Source organism: Myxozyma melibiosi, assembly GCF_037950935.1.
Source record: "Myxozyma melibiosi strain Phaff 52-87 chromosome Unknown BZA70scaffold_3, whole genome shotgun sequence".
In the NCBI taxonomy this organism is placed as follows: domain Eukaryota; kingdom Fungi; phylum Ascomycota; class Lipomycetes; order Lipomycetales; family Lipomycetaceae; genus Myxozyma; species Myxozyma melibiosi.
Genome location: NW_027042917.1, coordinates 781,908 through 800,479, shown reverse-complemented (window position 1 = coordinate 800,479; position 18,572 = coordinate 781,908). Strand labels below are relative to the sequence as shown.

Here is an 18,572-nt window from a genome sequence, read left to right as displayed (position 1 = left end):
GCCGTGCATTTGGTGCGCAGCCGCTTAGAGTTTTCAGAGCCTCACTGTCGCCGCTCTCTTTTGTTCTGCTCACTGTTGATGAAGATATTGTTTGTTTTATATACAGAACAGAAAGCAGACAGAAAGCGGAAAAAACTATTCTGTTACAAAAAGAGTATTAGTCTCTGAACATGGCGGACAATCAGGACCACACAGACTCAGCGCTCGCCTCTCCAGAGCAAGCAAAGCAAATATCCTCCACCAGCACCGAGACCAAAGAGCACATTGAAGATAGTGCAGAATTCTTGACTTCCACGTCTGAGACTGGTGAGCGTGAGACCGCATATTCTACAGAGGATGCGGGCGAGGAGGATCATGGGGATCACGACGATCATGAGAATCACAGTGACGATGACGCGCCACCACTACCTGAAGGCCCTGTTCCAGAGACAGCAGAGAAAGCAGAGAAAGCAGAGAAAGCAGAGGACGCAATAGAACCCACTGCGGTAGCTACAGTCGACGACAATGACGACGACGATGGTCCACCTCCGCTGCCACCCGGCCCTGTCCCTGAAACTGCAGAAAAGGCTCGGGGTCTGGAGGACTGGGAAGCTATTCTCGACGCAGAATCAGGCAACTATTACTACTACAACCACGCTACCGAGGAAACTACTTGGGACAAACCGCTTGCACTGGTCGAGGCTGAGATGCAAACGAATTCAAAGAAGCGGAAGCAGACCACAGACTATGCCTCGCGAGGATTCTTCAACCGGTTCACTGGCAAATGGCAGCAATTCCCCGTCGACGACGACACCGTCGATCTCTCGGACGACGTCGTGGTTCCTCCCGGCGTGATCGTCCCCTTCAACGAGACGATGGCCGACAAGCGCTCGCGCAATCAGCTGAATGTGTTTTACGACGCCAGCTCGGTCGAGCAGTTGAACGGCGGCAAGAGCTTGAAAGCGGAACGGCAGCAGCAGAAGCCGTCGAAGAAACAGGTCGAGCAGTTTAAGAGGAAGAAGCAGGAACGTAGGGAGAGGAATCAGCGGTCGTGGTTGTTGAATTAGGCGTGTATTAGTTGTGTGTATCAGTCGTGTGTATATAGTTGGCGTTTCTTGCTCTTGCCGGCGTTCCTCTTTTTGTTTTTTTGTTTGTTTATAATTGTGTAAATAGTATAATCACTCTGTTAGCTAAGATACTTATTCAGACTACTTATACATCTTATAGTCAGTTTATATGAGAAAGCAACAACAAATAGAAGATAAACCAGAATATTCAGTTTAACTTTCCCATCTCCCAACTCCTCATCGCCATCCTCAATTTTTTTTACCTCCAAAATCCGACTCCCAACTGCTCTTCCTCCTTCTCATCTCAACCACACACACAATGCCACGATCACTAACCGAAGACGAGATCGACGATCTGATCTACGCTGCTCGCGCGGATGACTTGGATAGCCTGAAGACGTCGGTGGAGGCGCTGAGTAAAGAGCTTGAGCAGACCGAGGCTGAGGTGCTGTTGGTGGCTGTTGATCCTTATAGTAAAAGCACACCGCTGCATATGGCTTGTGCTAATGGAAATCTTGGTAAGATCAAAGACATATCTAGTTTTTGCAAAGAGTTTGCACAGAGCTGCAAAGAGCTGACACTGCAACGCAGACATCGTCGAGTACATCCTCTCGCACTTCCCAACCTCCTCAACAGACACCACGACCCCCGTCACCCTAAAAAACGACTCTGGCAACACCCCGCTCCACTGGGCCTGTCTGAACGGCCACCAGGCGATTGTCGAGAAACTCTGCGACGCGGGCGCGGATCCGTTCGTCAAGAACCTCGCGGGTCAGGACGCGCTGTTCCAGGCGGAGAATAACGAGAAGCTGGAGGTGGTGGATTACATCCTGACGCGGTTCCAGGATGTGTTGGAGGCGGAGGAGGAGGAGAAGGATAGACAGGCTGAGTTGGCGGAGAAGGAGGCGGGTGGGAGTGGAGATGCGGAGACTGAGGAGATCAGCGCGGAGGTGGAGAAGTTGGAGATTCAGGAGTCGACAGATTGAGTTGACTACATTGTAAATACACGAGAAATAGAGCAAGAACTGACTACATCAGTATAATATTCATACTCCCGACCAAATTCCCGACTATATTCAAACGGATCGCTACATACAACAGTCAAACTAAAAACGCCATAACAAGATTCACAAAGATTCACCAAAGACAAAACCATTCAAGCCGCGAGAGTATGACACAATTCAAACACCAACTTCTCACGCCCATACACTCGCCCAGTAATGCTCGCTTGATCTGCAATCGATGAATGAACGGCTATAGACCAAGCGTCTTGCGGACGTTGGCTTTTACTATCCGACCATACTCCGCTCTATCATTTCTCCAGACTTTGCACGCGTCGATATTCGCGCCACTCTCGTCGTTCGGTTCTGCATTCATTACTTAGTGTTAGCTTTTGCTTAACTCGCTTAGATCAGCGACAGTTCGCACCTGCAAGCATGCTCATCACGCTGATGAGGATCTTCTCGACGGACTGGATCGGACTCCATCTCTCGGATGCGGATTCGTACATATTCGGATCATCGCCCGGCGGATGGAGGATCGAGATACAGACCGTGCCGTCCTTGTATACTGATCAAAATCGTGTTAGCGATGCGCTCAACAGTTCCTGCAGTGGATCAAAGCAGAAGAGGGAATACCGTTCGGGTGGAACATTTCGCAGGTGAATTTCATGGTCGGGGGACTTAGAGGGTAATCCTAAACCAGACAGTCTGCGTTAGAGCTCTGCAGTTGATCATCTGCTAGCAGCAGCGACAATAATACCTTGGGAAACGTCAACGTGGCGGGAAACACGCCTCCCTCGAACGGCGTATCCTCCGGTCCCTGGATCAAGCATTCCCACTCAAAGAAGTTGCTTAACCACAAGTTAGCTCACAACCGCACCAGACGCAAACAACAGATAGAAAAGAAGAAGAAGAAGACGTACTCCTCGTCGATAGGCCCGGCCGAGATCCCGTCCGGACCGTCGTTGATGAGCTGCTTGTACTCGGTCATGAGCCGGCGGATGGCGGTGCCGCCCTTTGCGCTTGGTTTCTTGTACATTTCTAGACAGATTACAGCGACAATCGATGCGAGGAATTGCAGGCAGAGAGGTGTTGTTCTGGATGGGCTGCGGAGGGATTGGGAGTTGAATGCGATAGAAGACGAAGTGGCAGTGGTTCAGCCACAGCTCAGCCACAGACGAGACCCCTGAGGATCAAAGAGACCATAAAGAGCTGTATAGTAATAGATGCAGTTGTTGAATATATAATAGAATAATAGTAATACACATAAGATCTACTGTAAAAACAGCTAAAACAAAGTGCCATCGCTCTTGATCGCAATCGGCGGCCCTCGACTCTCCGGCCTCAGCTTCGCAGCAACCTCGCGTCCGCCCTTCCACGTCCCCGCCTCGAGCAACTGCGCGAGAATCAGCTCGTCCTTAGTCCCCGCTATCCCGAGCTTCTCGTTCACAAGCGGCAGCAGCTTGTCGAGAATACAGACCGTCATGGCGCGCCACTCGACGATGACGTCGTCGTCGGGGAGGAAGATTGGCACCTCGTCTTCTTTAACCGCGCCTAGAGCGGCGTAGTTGGATAATCCCTTCTCGACGACCGCAGGCTTGAGCTTTAAAAGACCGAGGTCGACAAGTAGTCCGCCGTTGCGATACTCTGGAAGTCCGGTTTGCATCTCTTTCTCGGTAAACACGATATTCCCGTGTCGTTCGAGCGGGACCAGGATCGAGTAGCAGAGCCACTGGCTGAGCTTGTGGAATGGAACAATTTTCTCCCACTCCTCGCCGTCCTGGGGCATGGACGAGCACGGCCAGGCGTCGCCGATCGGGACGCCGTTGATGACCGTGCGGCCTTTGGGCCAGATCGGGTTGAGGCCTGTCATGAGCACCTCCCAGATCGTGGGGAGAGAGACCTGGTGCTTGCCGTCTGGGGTTGGCGTCGAGTTTTGGATGAGGTAGTCTAGATACATAAGAGTGTGTGAGTATATATGCGCAAATGATGTATACAGTAGACAGCTTACCAAACATATTTCCCGGTCTTCCGATCGATCCAAAGAACTGCGGACTAGCCTCGAGAGCATGCCCAAGACTTCTTAGCAGCTCGACGCGGCCAGTCGGCCCATCGATCGGATTCGCTTCAGAATGCTGGATCTGCTCGAGCACCTTTGCGACATCAAGATCCTTCAACGCCGCCGCGTCGGCCTGGTACGGATTGGTCGGATCCGAAGACAGCAGACCGGACTTGAAAAGGTAGTAACTCGCCACCGCGGTACCTTCGCTCCGGCCAATCGAGAAGTTCGTAGAAGCCTCAGTGTAGACCCATTTATTCCCCGCCCCGGCATCAAGCAACACCGAGATCAAAAACAAATCAACAAGCCGCCTCACGACCTCCTCCTCCGGCACCCCGCTCGCAGCCCACTCATCGAGCAATCCCTGGATCCGCGGGTACCCGCCCGCGTCGAAATTCCCCCACCGCCCATGCGGCGGGATCTTGCTGTAGTCCGGCGCGAAATCGCGCTCGATGATGGCGGATACGTAGGAGACCACGGCGTCGAGTTTGGTCGGGTCGAGATCAAAGTTCGTGAGTGCCCCGCGCTCGGCCTGCGCGTACACCAAACGGGTGCGCTCGCGCACGGCCGGAAGAGTGCGTAGGTAGGCTGCGGGGTCTTCTAAAGTCATTGATAAGGTCGGATCAAGCGTAGATGTAATTACTATCGGTTCTCAGAGAGGAAGAAAGAGAGAGAGGGAGAACTGGTGATGGCCTCGACGGTTGACGAGCAGTTTGAGTCATTGGCGTGCGGCTCGCTTATCAGTTGCTATTCTGGGAAGTCTGTTCGCTGTTGCAACTGTTGTTGATATTGTAATTGTGTATTCAGTTGTTGTATATCTCAATAGTAGATAGAACTACAGTATTCAGAATGATAGAGCAATATGCAAACACGCAAGCGTGGCGACGTTATTCATGTATTGGCCTAAGCACATAACTTTTGTCTACTTCTTCTACATCTCATCTTCGTCTCTATTTCTTCCGACGTCTCCTTCCGCCCGCGACGTTAGAAGCCTCCGCAACAACGCTTCCGTCAGCCAGCGTCTTGGTCTTCAACTGCTTCTTTGGTGCATCTCCGATCTTCTTCGGCGCAGGGCCCTCCGCTTCCTCACCCTCGGCCGGCGAACTAACTCTCGCCGCCTTTCCCTTCTTCGCTCTCGATTTCTTCGACGCTCCCGGCTCAGCAGCAGACGAAGCAACCTCTTCTTCAACAGCATCAGCCTTTGCAGGGAGAACCCGCCCGACCGTGCGCTTCCACACCCACTTTGGCAATCTCGCGAGCACAGTATTTCCCCACTGCGCATCCGGCACCTCCTCCGGATCCAGCAAATACTCGTCTCCCGTCGCCGTATCAAGAATCCACACTGTACCATCAGGATAGACTGTAAACACGCGGCCCACGTTGTCCTGCAGCCGGCGCTTGGAGGCGTCCGCGGGCGGGAAGCCGCTCGGCCACGCTTGGGATTTGCATTCTGAGACGTGGCGGGCGATGCGTGCGCGCTCGCTCTTGGTATTGATGCTGAGGATTAGGTAGTGGGCTAGACCGGTGATTAGGTACAAAAACACGAAAACCATTCCCAAACCAGGTCGGAAGCGCTATAACATCAATTCTGTTAGCATCATCACATCACGCGCAGAAGCAGGTATAGCAAGTTCACATACAGAATAGTAATAGCCAGTGCCTTTCCACCGAGGAAACCCCTTCTCGAGAAAGAAGTCGTACCGCTCTTTATCCGCTCCGCGCAGGATATTGGCGATGATTCCCAAGCGCGCGAAGCGGTCTGTCGCTTCCGCGGACGGGTTCTTCATCTTGTCGGGGTGCAGCTGACGTGATTTTTTTCGGTAGCTGTAGGTATTGCTGTCAGTTGGATTTTTGATTCCTCGTCGAGCTGATATCGGGCTGTACTCACGCTTTGGTGATTTCATCCAGCGACGACGACGGACCCTTCTCGAGACCCATGAACGCTATTCCCGCACGCAAAGTCAGTATACCTATTCCAAAACAAGTCCAATTCACATCAAAGACACAGAAACTCACAGTAAAACGTCGTTCCTTTGCCCTCAACCTTCTCAAGATCCTCCGTCACCCTGAAAATTTCATGATCTTTTTCATCCCACGCCGCGACCGCAGCAATCCACACGGCCGCCACAATCAGCAATACCGACAGAATCCTCATATTCACCCTGCTATTTATCTCTGCCTCTTCTCTATTCCGTCCTTGTCAGCTCGGCGCAGGCAGATCGCAATTGTCGAGTAAACAAACCTCCTCGATACCGCGTCTGTGTCCTTTTCACGACCGGGGCAGCCACAAAACCCTGACCCAAATATGAATAAGGTTTGGGGCTTCGATGGGAGTTGGGAAATCCCCTGAAAAGTTGCTCGCCTTCTTTATCGCAATACTGCTTTTGAAGAAGTAGTTGTGAATAAGTAGCAAGACGGTAAAGAGAAGGATTTAAGAAGTGAATACAGTGAATTAAGAGATGGCTACTAGTGAGGAAAAACAGGAGCTTCAGACTCCTGCGATCGTGTGCATCGGCATGGCTGGTATGTCCGATAGATCAAGTCTGCATCTTTCCAGATATTCCAGCAGACTTCCTCTTCTTCTGTCGATTTATATACTAACAGTGTTGATCAGGATCCGGAAAGACGACGTTCATGCAACGGCTAAACTCACATCTGCACTCGCAAGACATGCCGCCGTACATTATAAATCTCGATCCGGCAGTGCTGAACGTGCCGTTTGGAACTAATATTGATATTCGCGATTCAGTAAACTACAAAGAAGTCATGAAGCAGTAAGTCTACCCTAGTGCTGCTCTGTATGTGTTGAATTAGTACTGACGTCTAGTAGATACAACCTCGGCCCCAACGGCGCCATCATCACATCGCTCAACCTCTTTGCGACAAAAGTAGACCAAGTGCTCGGCATTGTCGAGAAACGCGCCGGCGCGGTCTCACACGTTCTCGTCGACACCCCCGGACAGATTGAATGCTTTGTCTGGTCTGCCTCGGGCGCGATCTTGCTCGACGCGCTCGCGTCCGCGATGCCTACCGTTATCGCGTACATCGTCGACACGCCGCGGACGACCTCGCCGGCGACGTTTATGTCGAATATGCTGTACGCGTGCTCGATTCTGTACAAGACCAAGCTGCCGATGATTATCGTGTTCAACAAGACCGACGCCGCGGACGCGACGTTCGCGACCGAGTGGATGACGGACTTTGAGAGTTTCCAGGCCGCGCTGAGGGATATGGATGAGGATGAAAACACAGAGGGCGGGAGCGGGTACATGACCTCGCTTATGAACTCGATGAGTTTAGTGCTCGAGGAGTTTTACCGGCATCTCGACGTCGTCAGTGTCTCGGCCTACACGGGAGCGGGGATGGACGACTTTCTTGCGGCTGTGGATAAGAAGGTGACTGAGTTCAACACCGACTACAAGGCCGAAGTCGAGCGGATTAAAGAGCAGCGCGAGAAAGAGATGGAGCAGAAGAAGCAGAAGGATCTGAACCGGTTATTGAAGGATATGGGGATCAAGGACGACAAGAGTAAGAAGACAGAGGAGCCGGCGATGACGATTTCGGATGCGGAGGAGGAAGATGAGGATGAGGATGAGTTTGCGGATAAGTTTGTTAATCCGGAGGATGCGGAGGGGATTTTGGATGTTGATGAGTATCCAGAGGAGGAAGATAGCGATGACGAGTAGTGTGTATATGTAATATAGCTTACTGCTGCCTACAGCAACCAATTAGTTATTCATAAATACCTTAATCTAAGTATTTACATTCAAAAGCATTAACCAACACCCCTCCCCTTCGATCCTTATATAAACACTATAATCCCCTTACTACTCCTTCTAGATTCAAACACCTAGATAATAAAATGAAGCCCACAACCACACCACTATGAATTTTGTCAAATATGATAAACGTAAAACGTATAGAAGAAAATATAGAAGAGTAAGAAAGAAATAAAAGAAAAAGACAAAGCATACTTTTCGCCATGTAAGTCTATAAACGAGAGATGTGTATACTCTCTATGCCGTTGATTTTCATATACGCTTTTTTCTAAGCCAGGCGCTCTCTACACCCGCCATAATGCACACGCAAGACGATATGAGTTCTCAGACTTGAGCCGGCGTTTCGAATGTGTTGAGTGTATATATGTATGTCAAAAGACTACCGGCTCGAGTAGGACCACCCCAGGAAAGACACGGATTCGCTCAAAAACCGACTGAACGCACCGGGACTCTCATTTCCGTTCCTGCTCTCGTCGTAGTAGCTTTGGTTGTTGCCGGCTTGCTGCTGCTGCTGGTCATGCCGCTTTGCGGCGCCGCTCGATGACGACGGCGAGGACGCGGGCGAAGAATGGCTGAGCGCGGCGTAATCTGTGATCCGCGAAGTCTTTTCGTAAACGACGCCGCCACGGTGAGCAGACGTGCTGCGTCTGCTACCGGGGATCATTGCGGATTTCTCATCAGCAGCGAGCAAGGTTGTGATTTCGGAGTCGCTGACGGCGAAGTCTTCGTTATTATCGTCGTCGTCGTCGCAGAATTTGTCTTTTTCGTCGTCGTCTAGGTATCGCGTGCTGATCAGGTACGAGTCTTCGTCGTTACCCTTTGGGCTCTTCACGATCTCGGTTTTGGATGCTCGAGAAGGGGGAAGTAAGGATTGTTCGGTAGGACGTTTGCGCAACCAGTGAGGGAGCATGAGCAGGGACGCGGACGGCTGCGCGACCGACATCTGGTCATACGATTTTTCGCTGCGGGACTGTGATAAATTGAACGAGGCCGAGGACGAGCGCGGGGTGACGGTGCATTCCGGCGGCTTGATGTAGTTTTGCGGGATGATGCACGGCACCGCGAGGCCGATGACTGTCGCGCGGTTGAGCCACGCGGGCGCGGGCGTGTTTGTCAGGCGCATGAGGAGCGAGTTTGTAAAGTGGTTGCAGTTCTTGGAGAGGAGGTTGTAGCTCGTGCCCATGTACTCTAGGCTCAGGTCGTTGATTATCGCGTGCACTTCGCCGGGCGTGTAGGTCGTGTAGCCGTGGACGATGTGTGTCTTGCAGACGATGTTGCCGGGGAGAGGTGTCTGTGGTTTGGAGTAGTAGACACCCGAGATGCCAGGTTCTTCGTGCCCTGTGAAGAAGTGTTAGCAGCAGAACTTTCTGTATAGCATGAACAAAGCAGATACCGACCTCCGTAAGCGTACTCTCGTCCATCGACCTCGACAGCAGAGTGATAAACGCCGACTCCCAAGGTCCACAAGACAGGCGCAAGCTTGATATCCTGCAGCATATCATAGACGTTGATGATAACCTCCCTCTGCGTGCGCTCGCCCGTCACGACGGAAGCGTCTTCCGAGGTTCCGTACCGCTCGCTGTTTCGCAGCGACCATGTCGAAGCCGGGGCCACGGGTGGGTCAGCAGGGGTGATTGTTTTGTAGTTTTGCGGCTTGCGGCCGGCGCTGGCTGGTCTTGGGATGGGGACAGAGGCCGAGACAAAGGAGGAGGGTAGGAGACCGGCGGCGGAGGAAGAGGAGGAGGAGGAGGAGGAAGGGAAGTATGGCGTGGAGGGCGAGGAGGCAGTGCTGCCGGTGGCCGTGACGACAGAGGTGACTTGTGTGGAGGAACCCACGCTGCGGAGACTGGACGGGCGGGAGTATTTCCGGGGCTGCTTCTCGTTGACGGAGGCGGGTGGGAGAAGGGTGCCGGCGGCGGAGATTGAGGACTTGGAGGGCGAGGACAGCGGGGTGTCGAAGGCAAAGAAGTTTGAGGAGGCGATGGAGAGGAAGCGCGAAGGGTTGCGAGAGTTGGCTTGCTGCGTTGCTGGAACGTCAGCCAGACGGTCGCCGGCGACTTCGACCATCGCGGTTGGGTGTTGACGATAGCAGATGGGGAGGTGAGGAAGAGAAGTCGAGGAAGTGAACAGAACTAGACGCGCGACATGGCGAAGAAGGAGTCACAGCAAGACAAGGAAGATATGCAAACTAACAACGACAATTCGGTCTGAACAAAGCAAAGCAGCAAAACAGCAATAATCTTCAAGAAATCCAAAGCAGCAGCGGCCAAAAACAAAAGCAGAGCTTTGATCCCTTTGCGAGCTGCCGTAAGAAGGCAAAGGCTGCGCGGGTGCGATAAGAAGCCAGGTAGGACGAGGGTGCGATAAGGTTCTGTGTTGCTACTACTTTGGAGTGGAACAAACACTAAAAACAAACTCTAAACTGCCTGCTGTTTACGCACCTGATTAGGCTTAGTGGATGATTACCCGGCGCTCGCTCGCAATCCCGCCGCACTCGTTGCTCATCTCGAGCCGATAATAGAAATAGCAGGTGGATGTTCTTACAAGACTGCAGTTGCTGTTCTTTGCCTGGAGTTTCTGTGTAGTTGTTTCTTTGCTTGAAGACTTTGTATTGAGAGTGTGAACTTGCTGCTCAATCGCGTTCTCCTGACTGTGCTCGGTCTCGCCGCTCAATTACACCTACTACATCCAACATGGCCGCCGAGCCCGCTGCCGCTGCCTCGCGCCGCGAACCCCCCGTGGCGATTGTCGAGTACGTTGAGGAAGAAGAGGACGATGATTATAATCCCATGCTGCTGCACGACCAGTCTACGCACGAGGAGGAAGAAGACGACTCAGCAAAGGCGTACGTGGGTTCTGCTGGCATGATCTCCAGTGTCACGAACCTGTCCAACACCATCTTGGGTATGCTTCAATAACCTGCTTCTCTTTGGTTATCTGCTAATTGATTGTATAAAGGCGCGGGTCTGCTGGCTATGCCGCACGCTTTGAGCAGTAACGGTATTCTGTTAGGCTTCCTCGTCATCCTCGTATCTGGATTCACATCCGGCGCCGGCCTCTTTCTCCAATACCGATGTTCGCGCTACCTCACCCGCGGCACCGCCTCTTTCTTTGCCCTCGCGCAACAGACATACCCGCAACTCGCGGTCCTGTTCGACACCGCGATCGCAGTCAAATGCTTCGGCGTCGGCGTCTCGTACTTGATCATCATCGGCGACCTCATGCCGCAGGTCATTGTCGATTTCTTCTACTCCGACGCGGCCGAGCTGCCGTACAACACCGCCGACTCGCGGCACTTTTGGGTGTCCTTCGCGATGGTCGCCTTGATCCCGCTCTGCTTCATGCGCCGGCTCGACTCGCTCAAGTACACGTCGATCATCGCGCTCGTGTCGCTCGGGTACCTCACTTTGCTCGTGCTCGGCCACTGGATGATTGGCGACACGCTCGAGAGCCGCGGCGAGATCTCGCTGACGCCAAAGTCGCTGACCTCGGTGCTTTCGTCTTTGCCGGTCGTTGTCTTTGGGTTCACCTGTCACCAAAACATGTTCTCCGTCGTCAACGAGCTGCGCGATAACCGCCAGGACTCGGTCCTGCGCATCATCCTCAGCTCGATCGGCTCCGCGATCGTGCTCTACTCGCTCGTCGGGTTTACGGGGTACCTCTCGTTCGGTGATACCGTCAGCGGGAATATCAGCAACATGTACGCGAGCTCGTTCGCCTCGGCCGTCGGCCGTCTTGCGATCGTCATCCTCGTCTTGTTTTCCTACCCGCTGCAGTGCCACCCGTGCCGCGCCTCCGTCGACCACATCTTCACGCACTTCATCCTCCCAACCGTAACCGGCACGCCCGCGCCCTCGGCGCTCTCGAGCCGGACGAGCAATAAAGTCATTCCGACCCGAAGATTCATCATCACCACCGCGCTCATCATGCTTCTCTCGTACATCATCGCCATGACGGTTACCTCGCTCGAGACCGTCCTCGCGTTCGTCGGCGCGACAGGGTCGACTTCGATCTCGTTCATCCTCCCGGGCTTGTTTGGATATAAACTCCTCGGCTCGCCGTACCACCTTCCTATCCCCGAAACCACCTACGACGACGAGCAACTCCTCGACTCCGCCGCCGACGGCGTGCACCCTGCCGTGCACCTCCAGCAGCAGCGCGAACAAGTTCCCCGCGTGTCGTCCCCCGCGCCCGAGGACGAGGACCGCGAGATGTTGCGGAGCGTGGATGGCGAGGGGTATTATATAAAGTACGGCAGCCTGTTGCTCGCGTGCTGGGGCATTTTTATCATGGTGGCGTGTTTGTCGTCGAATATCTACTCGCTTTATTACATCGAGGAAGAGCATCTTGGGCATTAGTTCTCTTGTCTATTATTTCATTCGAAAAGGGGGAGGGGGTGGCTGAAAATGGGGGAGAGAGAGGGTGTGTTTGCTTGGGTTGCACTATACTGGAGTTTTTCACGCCCACGAAAATAATTGTTGTAATAAAAAAGTCTCTTGAGCATGAGTGTGAGTGTGAGTCTAGTCTATGCGACAGTAAAATGTAGGGAATAACAGATACAGCCTCGACAGCAGGTAAAACAGCGGCAGAATACAGAACCCAGAACAGAACCAGCAAATATCAAACCAGTTGGTGAGAAAGAGAAACACTGCCGCCTGAGAACGTACTTAGGTCCGCGGACGACTCTGTCAGTGGCGACTTTTCGATGTCGGCGTCGCAGGATGGGGAGAACTCTTGCGGACAGGAGGAGGAGAGGGAGGTTTGGAGGTTGAGTCTTGCTTTGCGGGGTTTGAACAGGGGGGTTAGAGTGTGCGTTGGGTTTTGGAAGGGGTGGTCGTTTCCATTCCCATTTTCCCGCGACGGCGAGGAGAAAGTAGAAGAAGAGGAGGATGAAGAGATTGACGAATCAGCCTCGAGAATCCGATACAGCCGCTGCCGATAACTAACCACGGTCGCGCCGCCGTCCTGCGTCATCTCAGACCCATCGAAAGGAGAAGAAGAAGAAGAAGAAGAAGAATGACGTCCACGCGGAGGCCTGCGTTCTTCGCTTTCAAGCTCGTCGTCGGCGTCGTATGCTGCGTCGTCGAGCAAGGGTGTCGCTGATTCTTTGAAGGGAGAGGCGAGGGATAGCTTGTTAAACTGATCCGGGAGATCAAACGCTTTGTTCGCGTTGTCGTCGGTTTTTCTGGAGAGCAGAAAATGGTGTCTGTCAGCGTGCTTTTCCACGCTTTCGGGGGAAGTGAGAGGGGTGGTAGTTGTCGCTGTCTCATCTAACCCAAGACAGCCACCACTCTCGAACGCGCTGTAGGATGATAGCTCACTCTCCTCCTCCTCCTCCTCCTTCTCGTCCTCATCACGAATGGCAATCCTCTCCTGCTTCCTAAACAGCCTATAAAAACTCCTACTCGTCTTCCCCGATGCAATCGAGCATACACTCGCATTTTTATCACCGCTGTCACGCTGCTGCTGCTGTTGACGACGCTGACGGCCGCGAAGATACCAGCGCCAGGTACGGCTGCGGGACACGGAGGAGTCATGGTGTACTTCAGAGTTCGGACGGGTGTGAGATTTTTGCTTATGCTTTTGTTTTTGCTTTTTCGCCTTTGTCGAAGAGATAAATGTCAGAGTCTGTTGGTAGAAGGGGGGGTATTCATTGCAGAAAACACAGAGGAGAAATAGAAACAGAGATGAGAGGAGAAAGCTCACGAGAGAACGTCTACACCGACGAATTACAAACAGTCTAAAAAACCGCCTTGCCTGGTCTCTCTATCCATTTCATACATCGAATCAGCAACTAGTTCCACTACGAGGGTGGAAAGAAACTCACGGTAGACAGAGCAGGTCGCGGCATCCGATCAGGCCGCTTGCGCATCCGCATCCGCATCCGCATTCGCAGTTGTGGACGCAATTGATCTGCGCTGTCGGGGGGGTCGTGGAGAGGTGGGGGAGTGGAGAGGGCGATGGGGGAGGAGGTGGGGGGTTCTTGCATGGTTGAGAGGGCCATTGTGGGTGGGTGGGTGGTGGCCTCGGTGGTGAGGGAGGGAGAGGGAGAGGTTGTAGGGTATTTAAGTAGCTCGAGGGCGAATCACGTATTTGTACACTCAACCACCAGAACTAATCCCCACCAAACTAAACACTACTCATCTTGTCTCTACTCTTCTACTAACCATCAACACTATTCCAACAAAAAAAATGCTGTCTTGAACAAAAGGAAGACCAGCAGAAGGTCGAAGGAGTGGTTAACGTAGGGTATGACGTTGTGCGGGTTATCAGCCCGTTTGCCAATCGCGCCAGGCGCAGTTTGAAGTCAGTCCGGAGTCAGTCAACTATCTGAATACGAACGCTTATGATTGATTCTTCTATTGATTATTATTAAATAAAGTTGATACTACTTAAGCCAATGCATATCTCTAAATCTCTCTATCATACAACGTCCACAGTCTATGCAAAATCAACCTCCTGCCCCCTCTCCCCCAGCCAAAACTCCTTCACAATCGTCTCCGTCGGCGGCCGTCCTCTCAACCTCGCAATCTTCTCCACAAACATCCTCCTCGCTCTCTTCTTCTCCTCCTGCTGCTGCTCCCCCTCGACCGCCAACCCCGCGCTCATCCACCGCTGCGCGAGACCAGTGTACAGCCTAAAATACGCCTTAACAAGCTGCGCGTACTCCGTCAACAGACTCCGCGGCGCGTTCCCCGTGATCGCCCACACCACTTTCCCCATCACGACCTCGCCCGTGGCTTGCACGACCTGGTCCACGACCGCGACAAGCTCGGCTTCGTCGGCGCCGCGCATCTTGGTGTTTATCAGCGCCGTCCAGAACTTGACGGCTGCTTTCACGACAAGCGGTTCGCGCGTCGTTAGCATTTCGACTGCGAAGCGGCCGACGAGGGGTTCGAAGCAGTAGCTTGAGAAGAGAACGGGGGTGTACCGCGCGAGATATTTCTGCATTACTTCCAGCATGCCCTGGTTCACATCCGGATCCTGCAGCGCACTGCTTGCACAAGTATTAGGCACCACAGCGCCAGAGTACAAAACATCAAGCAACTCCGCGCACGCAGAACTAGCATCCTCACTCTCCTTATCCGAATTCGCAACCACAAACCCGCCAACCAACGCAATCACCGGCTGCATCGTCGCCAAATTCCCCACCCTCGCGACTTCCTCGCGCACGTACCCGACAATCACCTCCGCGCTAACCGTGAACGGCCCCGGCCCGCGCTCCGAAAACCCCGCGCGCAGAACCGCGCACGCGTTTTGTCGTACCGCGATCTCGCCTGCGAAGTCGGGCACGCGCTGGCTGAGCGTGACGACGACGGAGAGGATCTCGTCTTTGATTGCGCGGCCGCGTGACCCGGGCGCGTCCCATACCTGCGCAAGGGTCTCTGCGTATGCGCGTTTCTGCTCGGGCGTGTGTGTAGATATCAGGTCTTCTCCTTCGCGACAGGCTTTGCCGACCATCGCTAGAGATTTTAGCGCCGACGCCGCTATGTCTTTCGGTAGGATGGAGTCCTCCTGCTGCTGCTGATCGACTTTGCTGTTGGCGGCAGCTACAGCTTGCTCAGCATACACTTTCAAAATCCCAACAAGCTCACCAATATAAGCAACCTTCCTCTCGAGCTCCTCGACGCCCTGCACGATTACCTCCGCGATAGCTCCCGCGATGCGCTCTTTCGCGAGCGCGTCGATGTCGTGCCCGTTTACAAGCATGTCGCGGTATATCGCCAAGAAATCTTGCACGTTCGGCGCCAGCACCGGGGCGCAGTCCGCGCAGAGCTGGAAGATTGAGCGCGAGGCGTGGAGTGCGAGGGAGGAGGTCGCGAGGCATTGGAAGAGGTAGGGGACCACGACTGGGATGTAGGTTTTTCCCGGGTCGGATTGGAAGTAGGGGATGACGGAGGAGATGAGGTTTAGCGAGGTTTGCTTTGCGCGGAGCATGGGCGATTGCGGGAGGAGATGGAAGAGGTTGGAGTCCAGGAGGATTTTGAGCGTTTCGTATTCGACAGGGGAAGAGGTCAAAGACTGAGAGATGGCGTTGAGGGCATACAAGGACGCTTCGACGCCGGGCCAGTCTACCGCGTCGGGGGTTCCGGAGGAGGTAGACTGGATGACAAAGTCGACGAGGACGGAGTAGAGCTTTGGTTGGACGAGCTGGTACGAGGACTCGATGAGATCTGCGACGTCTTTGCGGAAGGCAAAGAACTGGTCTCTAGTGTCTTGTGACCAGTGGCTGAAGATGTTTGTCGGCGGGAGCCTGATCTTGTGCCATAGCGACTCGATAACCGTCATCATGATTGTCGTCGCCTGGGCGGCTTTTTCTTTAGATGCAGAAGCTGCAGAGTCACCAGCTTGCTGCAAGACGCCGTCGTCGTCGTAGAGCACGCTCTCGACGAAAAGATCCCAAAACTCGAGCGTTCGTTTGCTGACGGTTTCGTCCTCGATCGGGTAGCCTGCTACTTTTACGAGCGCGAGAGTCAGTTCGAGGATGCGCTGCGACTCGGAGAGGGAGAGACTTCCGGAGATATCCCGGGCGGTGAGCTCGCCGAAGGAGATGAATGCGTTCAGGAAGTAGAGGTTGATGCCGTCCTCGGCTGAGTCTGGGTCGGCGACGATCTGTTGGATTTTGGAGGCCGACCATGGGCCGGCGAAGAGATGGAGGAGCGTGTTCATGGACTGCGCGGTGACGAGTTTATCTGACCACTCCATGAAATCAATCATGACTTCAGAGACGGTGCTAAAGACGGTGTCGTCGGACTCGAGTTCGAGGAAGGCGACGACGCGGGGGAAGATGGCGGCGACGCTGGAAAGTTCGGGGGACATGCCGCTGCTGGTTGCGAGCGACAATGCCCAGGCGCGGTAGCATTTGAAAGAGGAAGTGAGGACGGGGTAGAGATCAGGAGCGAGCTCGGAGGGGGTGGTGCAGATGAGGGTGGTCATGATTGGTAGGGCGTGTTGGGTGCTGTCTGCGAGTAGTTTTTGAAGTAGCGGACGGTCCTGGCGGGGAACATCAGCGCGTAGCATTTCCTCGGCAAAAGTGGAGCAAAAGAGGAGGGAGGTGTCGAGGTTCTCTCTCGAAAAGCTGGCGATGAGCACGGCAAAGTCGGTTTCGGACTGCAAGTTTAGGTCGGCGTCGGTGGAGCGGGTGTTGATGACGACGGAGAGCTGCGAGAGCGAGAGGATGAAGTCGTGGATGGGGTAGGGCCATATGGTTGATGCGTCGGAGGGGAACTTGATGAGCGCGAGGACGAGGGTTGCGATGAGTTTTTGGGTGATGAAGCGGGGACCGCTGCGGTGGAGGATGATCCAGTTGAGGAGCTGGGAGAGGAGTTGGTGGACGGAGGTGGTGGGGATTGAGTGCCTAGTTATCAGCGGTGTCAGCGCTGTTGATGGTGAATTCCAGGAGAATCAAAGAAAAGGACATACCAGTCGTTATTGATCTTGACGGTATAGGTGAGAGCGCCGAAGAATCTGACGTTTTGGTCGGGGGAGGAGAGCATGAGGTTTGCAAGATCCCATGCTGCCGGCGACCTTTGCAGGGATTGTAGTTCGCGCTGGAGCCTAGGAGGATGAGGTTAGGATGAGTTAGAGGAGGGAGGGGAGGAGGGACGTACTGGTTTATGGAGTCCGGAGAGCCGGGGAGGTAGAGTTGCTTGACTTTCTGGATGGGGTGGTTAGAGGAGAGCAAAAAGGGAGAATTAGGATAATTTGTACCTGCTCGATGAGTTCATATTCAGTCTGAGAGACCATGGCTGAGCCATCTGCAATAGTGAGGATTGATGATCTTATTACGGTTGATCTGGTGGATGCAGTATTTTCTTTGGTTACATTGTTGAGGTGTTTGTAGAGGTGCTCATAGGGTTAGGAAGTGAGTGTGAATATTGGTAGGGTGTGGAAGAGTAGGGTATTCTAGTAGTAAGAGTAGCAGTAGAGTAGAGTAATAGCAGCGACAGTAGTAGTAGAGTAGTAGAGTAATAGTAGTAGAGTAGTAGAGTAGTAGAACAGACAGATATAAACAGACCTCGGACCGAGGAAGAGGAGAAGAGGAGGAGGAAGAGAAGAGTGGACCTCGGAACGGGAGAAGGCCGTCGGAAGCGGGCGCAGGAAGACTCGGAGATCCGCCGAAGGGTCGGAAGACCGGAGCGGAGTCTGTGGTCTGTGTGTTGTGAGGAGAGGAAGGAAGAGGAAGGAAGAGGAAAGAAGAGGAAAGAAGAGGAAAAGTGGGATGTGTTTGTTGTATTCTTTGCTTTTGCTGTTGTTGTTTGTTGCTCATGTTCGTTGTATGTTGTTGTATGTTGTTGTCTGTTGTTGTCGTTGTTCGTTGTTGAGGTGCGGTGCGGTGCGGGTGTCTACTCCAGGTTACGGTGTGAGCAAGTTAGAGCAGTTACTACAGCAGTCTACAACAGTCCAGAAGAGCCCCGTAGTTATTTACTATCAACATAAAGATAACCTGCTTATTTAGAAACACGCTATTTTATAATACTATCTTCATACAAAACAATTATAAACAAACAGGAATGAAAAACAGCTATAAACAACAGAAAAGATTAAGCGAATACGAGATAAGGCCAAGCGCACAGGACACAAGATCTGATAAGGCCCACGTGCGCCGATCGGCTCTGGTCTGTTTACGTTTACTTCCCCACCGCTGATTCTGTGTGCTGAGGTGACGTGAAGTGCTCTGGGTCTA

At 53.3% G+C, this 18,572-nt stretch overlaps 9 protein-coding genes across 9 annotated transcripts; 4 read left to right on the top strand and 5 right to left on the bottom strand.

Moving 5' to 3' along the window:
* Nucleotides 1–55: 55 nt before the first annotated feature.
* On the top strand, nt 56–1,247 carry BZA70DRAFT_294618 (uncharacterized protein). Its single transcript, XM_064914452.1, has one exon. It carries the CDS (start codon nt 171–173, stop codon nt 1,044–1,046), a length of 876 nt encoding a protein of 291 aa, XP_064769367.1. The 5' UTR covers nt 56–170; the 3' UTR covers nt 1,047–1,247.
* On the top strand, nt 1,248–2,085 carry BZA70DRAFT_276340 (putative cytoplasmic ankyrin-repeat protein). The gene is made up of 2 exons (XM_064912289.1): nt 1,248–1,564; nt 1,638–2,085. The coding sequence occupies exons 1-2, from the start codon at nt 1,366–1,368 to the stop codon at nt 2,030–2,032; spliced, it is 594 nt and encodes a 197-aa protein (XP_064769366.1). The 5' UTR covers nt 1,248–1,365; the 3' UTR covers nt 2,033–2,085.
* Nucleotides 2,086–3,150, bottom strand: BZA70DRAFT_276339 (ubiquitin-conjugating enzyme/RWD-like protein). The gene is made up of 5 exons (XM_064912288.1): nt 2,971–3,150; nt 2,808–2,898; nt 2,684–2,741; nt 2,475–2,615; nt 2,086–2,413 (listed from the first exon to the last, which is right to left on the bottom strand). The coding sequence occupies exons 1-5, from the start codon at nt 3,084–3,086 to the stop codon at nt 2,301–2,303; spliced, it is 519 nt and encodes a 172-aa protein (XP_064769365.1). The 5' UTR covers nt 3,087–3,150; the 3' UTR covers nt 2,086–2,300.
* BZA70DRAFT_276336 (uncharacterized protein) lies at nt 3,151–4,796 on the bottom strand. The gene is made up of 2 exons (XM_064912287.1): nt 4,059–4,796; nt 3,151–3,997 (listed from the first exon to the last, which is right to left on the bottom strand). The coding sequence occupies exons 1-2, from the start codon at nt 4,714–4,716 to the stop codon at nt 3,336–3,338; spliced, it is 1,320 nt and encodes a 439-aa protein (XP_064769364.1). The 5' UTR covers nt 4,717–4,796; the 3' UTR covers nt 3,151–3,335.
* BZA70DRAFT_276335 (uncharacterized protein) lies at nt 4,797–6,349 on the bottom strand. The gene is made up of 4 exons (XM_064912286.1): nt 6,123–6,349; nt 5,995–6,049; nt 5,747–5,930; nt 4,797–5,680 (listed from the first exon to the last, which is right to left on the bottom strand). Exons 1-4 carry the CDS (start codon nt 6,259–6,261, stop codon nt 5,057–5,059), a joined length of 1,002 nt encoding a protein of 333 aa, XP_064769363.1. The 5' UTR covers nt 6,262–6,349; the 3' UTR covers nt 4,797–5,056.
* An 80-nt stretch (nt 6,350–6,429) lies between these two features.
* Nucleotides 6,430–7,833, top strand: BZA70DRAFT_276333 (uncharacterized protein). The gene is made up of 3 exons (XM_064912285.1): nt 6,430–6,629; nt 6,721–6,880; nt 6,937–7,833. The coding sequence occupies exons 1-3, from the start codon at nt 6,566–6,568 to the stop codon at nt 7,790–7,792; spliced, it is 1,080 nt and encodes a 359-aa protein (XP_064769362.1). The 5' UTR covers nt 6,430–6,565; the 3' UTR covers nt 7,793–7,833.
* Nucleotides 7,834–10,181, bottom strand: BZA70DRAFT_294612 (PPPDE putative peptidase domain-containing protein). The gene is made up of 2 exons (XM_064914451.1): nt 9,283–10,181; nt 7,834–9,223 (listed from the first exon to the last, which is right to left on the bottom strand). Exons 1-2 carry the CDS (start codon nt 9,950–9,952, stop codon nt 8,265–8,267), a joined length of 1,629 nt encoding a protein of 542 aa, XP_064769361.1. The 5' UTR covers nt 9,953–10,181; the 3' UTR covers nt 7,834–8,264.
* Nucleotides 10,182–10,400: 219 nt separating this feature from the next.
* BZA70DRAFT_276331 (transmembrane amino acid transporter protein-domain-containing protein) lies at nt 10,401–12,394 on the top strand. Its single transcript, XM_064912284.1, has one exon. It carries the CDS (start codon nt 10,861–10,863, stop codon nt 12,241–12,243), a length of 1,383 nt encoding a protein of 460 aa, XP_064769360.1. The 5' UTR covers nt 10,401–10,860; the 3' UTR covers nt 12,244–12,394.
* Nucleotides 12,395–14,239: 1,845 nt separating this feature from the next.
* On the bottom strand, nt 14,240–17,881 carry BZA70DRAFT_276323 (armadillo-type protein). The gene is made up of 4 exons (XM_064912283.1): nt 17,597–17,881; nt 17,497–17,543; nt 17,309–17,443; nt 14,240–17,243 (listed from the first exon to the last, which is right to left on the bottom strand). The coding sequence occupies exons 1-4, from the start codon at nt 17,630–17,632 to the stop codon at nt 14,327–14,329; spliced, it is 3,135 nt and encodes a 1,044-aa protein (XP_064769359.1). The 5' UTR covers nt 17,633–17,881; the 3' UTR covers nt 14,240–14,326.
* Between the last annotated feature and the right edge of the window lie 691 nt (nt 17,882–18,572).

Coding starts and splice junctions, on each gene's coding strand:
- BZA70DRAFT_276336 (XM_064912287.1), bottom strand. CDS start 4,716: ATGACTTTAGAAGACCCCGCAGCCTACCTACGCACTCTTCCGGCCGTG. Junction 3,998..4,058: donor AAGACCGGGAAATATGTTTG/GTAAGCTGTCTA, acceptor TTATGTATCTAG/ACTACCTCATCCAAAACTCG.
- BZA70DRAFT_294618 (XM_064914452.1), top strand. CDS start 171: ATGGCGGACAATCAGGACCACACAGACTCAGCGCTCGCCTCTCCAGAG.
- BZA70DRAFT_276323 (XM_064912283.1), bottom strand. CDS start 17,632: ATGGTCTCTCAGACTGAATATGAACTCATCGAGCAG. Junction 17,544..17,596: donor AATATGAACTCATCGAGCAG/GTACAAATTATC, acceptor CACCCCATCCAG/AAAGTCAAGCAACTCTACCT. Junction 17,444..17,496: donor TCTCCGGACTCCATAAACCA/GTACGTCCCTCC, acceptor TCATCCTCCTAG/GCTCCAGCGCGAACTACAAT.
- BZA70DRAFT_276339 (XM_064912288.1), bottom strand. CDS start 3,086: ATGTACAAGAAACCAAGCGCAAAGGGCGGCACCGCCATCCGCCGGCTC. Junction 2,899..2,970: donor GCCGGGCCTATCGACGAGGA/GTACGTCTTCTT, acceptor CTTGTGGTTAAG/CAACTTCTTTGAGTGGGAAT. Junction 2,742..2,807: donor CCACGTTGACGTTTCCCAAG/GTATTATTGTCG, acceptor TGTCTGGTTTAG/GATTACCCTCTAAGTCCCCC.
- BZA70DRAFT_276340 (XM_064912289.1), top strand. CDS start 1,366: ATGCCACGATCACTAACCGAAGACGAGATCGACGATCTGATCTACGCT. Junction 1,565..1,637: donor TTGTGCTAATGGAAATCTTG/GTAAGATCAAAG, acceptor ACTGCAACGCAG/ACATCGTCGAGTACATCCTC.
- BZA70DRAFT_276335 (XM_064912286.1), bottom strand. CDS start 6,261: ATGAGGATTCTGTCGGTATTGCTGATTGTGGCGGCCGTGTGGATTGCT. Junction 6,050..6,122: donor CAAAGGAACGACGTTTTACT/GTGAGTTTCTGT, acceptor GTGCGGGAATAG/CGTTCATGGGTCTCGAGAAG. Junction 5,931..5,994: donor CTGGATGAAATCACCAAAGC/GTGAGTACAGCC, acceptor CAATACCTACAG/CTACCGAAAAAAATCACGTC.
- BZA70DRAFT_294612 (XM_064914451.1), bottom strand. CDS start 9,952: ATGGTCGAAGTCGCCGGCGACCGTCTGGCTGACGTTCCAGCAACGCAG. Junction 9,224..9,282: donor ACGAGAGTACGCTTACGGAG/GTCGGTATCTGC, acceptor ACTTCTTCACAG/GGCACGAAGAACCTGGCATC.
- BZA70DRAFT_276331 (XM_064912284.1), top strand. CDS start 10,861: ATGCCGCACGCTTTGAGCAGTAACGGTATTCTGTTAGGCTTCCTCGTC.
- BZA70DRAFT_276333 (XM_064912285.1), top strand. CDS start 6,566: ATGGCTACTAGTGAGGAAAAACAGGAGCTTCAGACTCCTGCGATCGTG. Junction 6,630..6,720: donor CGTGTGCATCGGCATGGCTG/GTATGTCCGATA, acceptor AGTGTTGATCAG/GATCCGGAAAGACGACGTTC. Junction 6,881..6,936: donor TACAAAGAAGTCATGAAGCA/GTAAGTCTACCC, acceptor GACGTCTAGTAG/ATACAACCTCGGCCCCAACG.